Source organism: Canis lupus, chromosome 12 (genome assembly GCF_048164855.1).
Source record: "Canis lupus baileyi chromosome 12, mCanLup2.hap1, whole genome shotgun sequence".
NCBI lineage: Eukaryota > Metazoa > Chordata > Mammalia > Carnivora > Canidae > Canis > Canis lupus.
In genome coordinates, this window is record NC_132849.1 from 31,180,663 (window position 1) to 31,186,920 (window position 6,258).

The window sequence follows — 6,258 nt, forward strand, 5'->3', positions numbered from 1 at the left end:
GGTATCACATAACTGCAGAATCAGCCAAAGCAGAAACTGTTTCTCTCACCATTATAACAGTTGAGCTCAATCTTTACTGTAACCAGATTCCAAAGGCCTCAAAGAATAGTAATTCCAGACACAGATTATAGGGCACTGAGTACTGAGTACCAGCCGCTAGTTCTGACTCCCTTAGCCAGTCACAAAATTTACTACCTTTATTCTGCTGAAAGGGAACACCGAAAGGATACTGCAGCCTACTTAATAACCTCTTCCATTCCACAAAGACAACATATTCCAAAAATGGAGAATCCTTTCTTTCCCTAACAGAGGCCCCCTTTCCTATGGATTCACTGGGCACAATTACTTCTTCCCAGCATGCTCACAGAGCTAGAGAATACTTCTGCTTTCACTCTTCTTTTAAAGAGGGTCCCCCAACACAGATGCACCTCTTCCCTTCCTATATTAAGCAAATGATGCTTCAGTGCTCCTAGTTCTCTCCACCACTGCAAAATGTTCAGAGAAGTGGAAGGAGAGAAGGGAAGTTACCAGACACTTTGAGTAGTCTCCAAATTTAAAGTGAAGACTGGGGGGGGGGGGGGGGGGAGGTGCCCCCTTCCTGAAGAGGGAATGGGGGTTCTTACCCCAAAAAGGGCCCCTCTGCGTGGGTAAGGGGTGCCTCCACTCTGAAAGAGAGCTCAGTTTAGCGGAAAGGGGGAAGAGTGTCGTGCCCTGAAGAGGTCAAGGTTTCAGAAAGGGGTGCCCCAACCCTAAAAGGTGGGTCTGTGGGGGGGAGCCGCGAGTGTATGGAAAGGGGTGTACCAGCTGTGGGGGGGGGCCTCTCTGAGAGGGGGTTTCCACTCTGCGGGAAGGAGGGCCCTGCACTGAAGGGGACGCCGGGAGGAAGGGAGGGTCTTGCTGAGGAGGACTGGGCATGGGGGGAAGGGTCCTGAGTGCACCGGCGCCAGCAGAGGGGCGGCAGCCTCGAGGGGAACATGTGCGGGGCAACTACTACCATCCCCAGGGGCAGGGTGGAGGGCAGGGCCTGGGCTGTGTGTGGAGAGAACGAGACTCCCACCCCGCGAACACGACGGACGACTCCACAGCCGTACTCACCGAGGCTGCCGGCGAAACCGTCCATCTTGCGGGGAAAGCGCCGGGCTCCGGGCTCAGCGGGGCGGGCACTTCATTCAGCGGACCGACACAGTGGCCGACGCTGAGCCTCACCCGCTCGCTCTGTAGGTCGCCCGGCTCGGCTCCTAGCCCCCGCCTCCGTCGTCCGTCCGTCCGCCCCGGGGCAGTCAGCCGCAGCCGCCCGGGCCACTTCCCCGTCAGGTTGAGAGCCGCGCCGCTCCGCCGCCTGCCCGGCCTCCCTCCCAGGCAGCAGCCGCGAACGCCGCGCCGCGCCCCGCCCCCGCGCCCGCGCGCAGCGGTAGCCCCGCCCCCGCGCACGCCGTCACGCTTCCGACTCCGCCTCCCACGTGACTGCGCGGAGGCGTGGTCTTGCCGACCCTTCCCTCTCACCTTGCCTCGGCCCCGGAGTCCGGCCGCCTTGCGTCGGGGTGGTGGCTGCGCTTGCGCAGTGGTTCTGCGGAGGGCCTGGGACTTGGGTGTTGAAGCTGGTGCGGAATGGGTCAGGATGGGGTTGGCCTCTGGTCTGAGTTTCTCAGGAGCGTCGAGGGATTCTCGCTCGTAGCCCCCAGGGAGGCTGCAGAGGCCCATTGGAGGTCAAGCCCAGACCCCTCACACATAGACGATTGTCACCCCTGGTGTCCTACGAGGACACCACAGAGGCAACCAAGTGCGGAGAGGACTCCCTTCTTCCCGGGTTCTCCCTCTACCCTAGTAGGGGATGTATCAAGGGTAAGTCTAACTAACTCAAGGGTTCAGGACAGACTGGAAGCAAGGATTGTTAGTGCTGGACAAGACCCAAGACTTCATCTTGCCTCCTCTTTAGGAAGAGCACTGAGCCTTAGGAAGGACCTGCCCTGCCCACGGTCATGGAGCCTGGTAGAAGCAGAGCTAGAACTCAGGCTTGCTTACCCCCCTTGGTGCTCTTTCCACCAGAGATGAAAAGCAATCCCTTATAGGGAATATAATAGGATTGCCCACTAGAGAATTATAGCAAAGAATTTTCATGAACTAAGCCTGAGTTCTCACCCCAACTCCATGTGACTCAGTAGGTGAGCCTCAAGTCACTAAACTGCTCTGGAACTCAACATTATTCATTTGCAAATGGAATGACTGGACTTGTAACCAAAGCATATACATATACACAAACTTCATCAGCCTCCTCTCTCCCCCACTCACCCCTATTCTCCATCCTTTTTTTTTCTTTTTTTTTTCTTTTTTTTTTTTTCTCCTTCCTTCTAAAGACCTTCCAGTGGTTTCCAAAGTTCCTCTTGGGACTTGGTTGTGTGGATCGGAGTAATAAAGAAGAGAATTGTAAGGTGCTCATGAACTAAATTGATGTAAACTAATTAATAGCCCAGTTAGAGAGGAAGAATTAAGAGTCATTCTAGATAAGTTGCAGGAGAAAGGAACAAACTGAAGAATGGAGATGAGAAAGATGAGGTTAGCAACTATCATAATGACAGGGACTTAGAATTAGTTAAAAGGATTGTTAAATATTTTGTTTCTATCCTGCAGTATACTTATCCCCCCCCCCCCCCGTGCCTCTTTAAAAATCTAAATCTAAATTACTCTTCATGTCTTTTTTGGATATCAGCCCTGTATGTCTTCTGAATACCATACCATGTGGAGACAAGCCATAAGGCAGCCAAGATAAATTGAGGTTACAGACTAAATGGTGTCCAGAATTTCCTTCTGTTTCAAAATTAAATTATTTACCCAAACTTTCCTCTACCATGAGCATTTTTATATCTGTAAGTTTCTATGAAGTCTAACCATTTAATGTTTGAGAAGGCCTCAAATCTGACAGCTACTCTTCTGTGTCTGCATGCAACACCCTCTGCTTTAGGTTAATTAAGAACTTCCATTGATATACTAAATACATATATATATATTTTTAATTCAGAGAAGGATCCACATTTTGTGGGACCTGAAACTCTTCCTATTTGTTGAGCCCTTCTAAAAAAAACAGACACAAAATTAGGTTAAATGAAGTACTTACTTAGATGCAGAAAAGAAATAACAATAGGTTACACATTTTAAGAAGACTGCAAATACTACAAATGTTACAAAATCAAAAAAAACATTCAATTAACTGCCCAACATAACTCCAATATTTTTTACTAAATTTCTCGATTGAATACTCTGATTATTTTTTCATATGACAATGATTATTTTTTCTTAGTAGGTATCTTTTACTGGGATTCTGCTATATGACAGGTGTTTCATATATAATACCTGTTATATCCAGGTGTTTAATGCCTAATTCCATTCCAGTGTTACATCAAGCCTATGAGGTCAGTGTTATGAATATGACAGTGGTTTTTAAATAACTTTCTAATAGGATAAAAAGATAACTTAGTTTTTCCTCTAGCACTGTTGATCAAATTTGTCTTTATTATTGGGATATAGTTGGAATGCATAAAAAAACTGCTTTGCACATATAATACAGCTGTTTGTAGCACTGCTGCAGGAATTCTGATTAATTCTATTTCACCTGATTCCCATTTTAAAAAAAGAAAATAAGTAAAATGTATGGTAAATTTTAAATTATGCATACTGCATTGTTGAGCTGATAGGACAAAACTTCTATTTTGTTTGACATCAGTGACAACTATATATATATATACACACACATATATATATATATAATATTTATAATGATTAGAGAATTTCCTGTAGGCTAGCTTCTAGCTTTTTATGTTTCAAACCTTATTTCTCCCGTAAGACTACACACACTTCCAGTGCTAGCCATATGTTCATAATATTTTATGATCCCTAGCCCTACCACTTCCATGATAGGATGCTGGGTTCCTGGAATCTATTGCTAAACAAAGACAGCCAGCAATAATTTAATTAAATGTAAGTGACTGTAACCCATGAAAGCATCTCATTAAGCCTGAAATTAAATGTATCTCCAATTCAACTTTCTATTAGCTAGATACCTAAAATATCCAAAGCCACTCCAATACCACCTAACATAATGGTAAATGTGACAAAGAAGAGATTGTAGTGGAAAGACACACTTTCCTAGAGCCTTGGTAGAGACCTCTAGAGCCTAAGTTTCGTTAACTTCATGATTAATCTGCCTCTGTTTCAGTTAGTTTTTTTTAAGAGCTCATACATGAGAGAGAGAAAGAGAGAGAGAAGAGAGGGGAGAGGCAAAGGGAGAGGTTGAGAAAATCTTTTTTCTTTTTAAAGATTTTATTTATTTATTCATGAGAGACACAGAAAGAGAGGCAGAGACATAGGCAAGAGAGAAGCAGGCCCCCCACATGGATCCTGGAACTCTGGAATCACGCCCTGAGCTGAAGGCAGATGCTCGACCACTGAGGCACCCAGGCTGAGGTTGAGAGAATCTTAAGCAGTCTCCATGCCCAGCTTAGAGCCTGACATGGGGCTAGATCCCATGAACACAAGATCATGACCTGAGCTGAAATCACGAGTCAGGCACTTAACTGATAGAGACGCCTAGGCACCCCTTAGTTACTTTTATTTTTAAAAAGTAACCCATGCTCATCCTAACTCGTGAAGCCAACAACAACAATATATATATATATTTATATATATTTAATTATAAATATAATTTTAAATATATATAAATATATATGTATATATTTATATTTTTATATATAGGCAAAGACAGGAAAAAATGAAATAAATGCTCATACAGATAAAGGACAACTAGGAAGAGAGATATAGCAATCATTCATCCACAGCAATTCCGGAATGCTGAGATAAGCATTATGAAGGGCAAGAAAAGTACTCCATTAAATCTTACTCTTCTTTCCAAGGAATTTCCTTGTCCATTGTACTCCATGGTCACTGGCTTTGCTATTTTACTAGAGGGTGTTGAGGAATACACCTTCCTTATAGGCTGTTCAGCTCACTTCTTACTGGTGCAAATATGAGATTCAAAGATTATTTCCATCTCAAATAATCAAAGGATTTCTTTGAGAACATGATTCCCTCAAAAACTTGGTAGGCTTCTAATCCATTTGCTTCCAGTCAGCAACATATGCCAATAGCAACACCCATACTTCTTTTCTACAAATAATTCTCAAGCATGATTTATGTCTTTGCTTTCCTTCCCCAGTTCTTCTCTCTCTCTGAATTTAATGGAGGGCTAATTCGACTTGAATAGGACAACCACACTCTTAATCAGATAATTGTAGTCTGGATCTAAATGGACCTTTTTTACTCAAAGGTATTTAATATTTTGTTTCCTATCTGGTTATCTAGAAGTAAGTAGTCAGCTTTCTAATATTTTTGCTTCCAAATTTCTGGACTTCTCTAATTCTCTTTTATTTCTGTTTCCAAATCAGCTTATTCTTGCTTGACTTTTTCTCTTTCCTGCAATGCTTTACTAAAGTTAGCAAATAGCATACAACACGCATTATTACTCTTTCCAAAAATTTCCTCTAGAGCTATGGGCTTACTAGGCAAGTAGTGTGCTACCTTCCATGTTGCATAAGCAAAGGTTGTAGCAAATCTTTTTGCCCTGACATAACAAGCTCTCAAGTAATTCAGTATTTGTTTTCACACCATCTCCAACCTAACTATGAATTCAAGATCACCTGTTTTAGTTCTTTTTTTCCCTACAGCACTTTTTTCCCTACAGCATTCAACTCAAAGCTTTCTTTTTCTGTGTTAGTCAAGATAAGCTAAGTGCTATTACAAACAATACCCAGATTTCAGTTAGCTTAGTATGATAAAATGTTTTCACTCCTATTAGTATCCAATGCAGATCATCAGGGGACTCTGCTCCATGAAGTCATTCAAGGATCTAAGCTTCTATCTTGAACTCCACTCTTTTCAGCTAGTGATTAGGAGTACTAGTGGAAGAACACAAAAGATCAATTAGGAAGCTTTTATGTTCCAGGCATAGAAATGTGTCCACCACTTTTATCCACAATCTATGGGCCACATCTTATATCTTAATTGCATGACTGCACTTAACTGCAAGGAAGGCTAGGAGGTACAGCCTAACTGTGTAAGCAGAAGAAAAAAAGAAACATTTTGGTGACAACTAGCCAAATAGTTCCTGCCATACTTCTCTTCATAGCTCTTATCAGAGTTATAATTTTTCATTTACTTGAGCAATTACTCAATAAGCGTCTCACTCATTACATTGAATACTACAGGGAG

The 6,258-nt window shown here is 43.2% G+C and overlaps 1 protein-coding gene across 5 annotated transcripts in view; it reads right to left on the minus strand.

Annotated features, from left to right (window-relative positions):
* The window catches only part of EML4 (EMAP like 4), a 160,598-nt gene extending 159,205 nt beyond the window's left edge, over positions 1–1,393 (minus strand). For all 5 annotated transcript variants that reach the window (XM_072770390.1, XM_072770389.1, XM_072770388.1 and 2 more), the window contains exon 1: positions 1,096–1,393. In XM_072770390.1, coding sequence (XP_072626491.1) covers positions 1,096–1,120 — 25 coding nt within the window. In that variant the 5' untranslated portion in view covers positions 1,121–1,393. The remainder of the gene's footprint in view (positions 1–1,095) is intronic.
* Between the last annotated feature and the right edge of the window lie 4,865 nt (positions 1,394–6,258).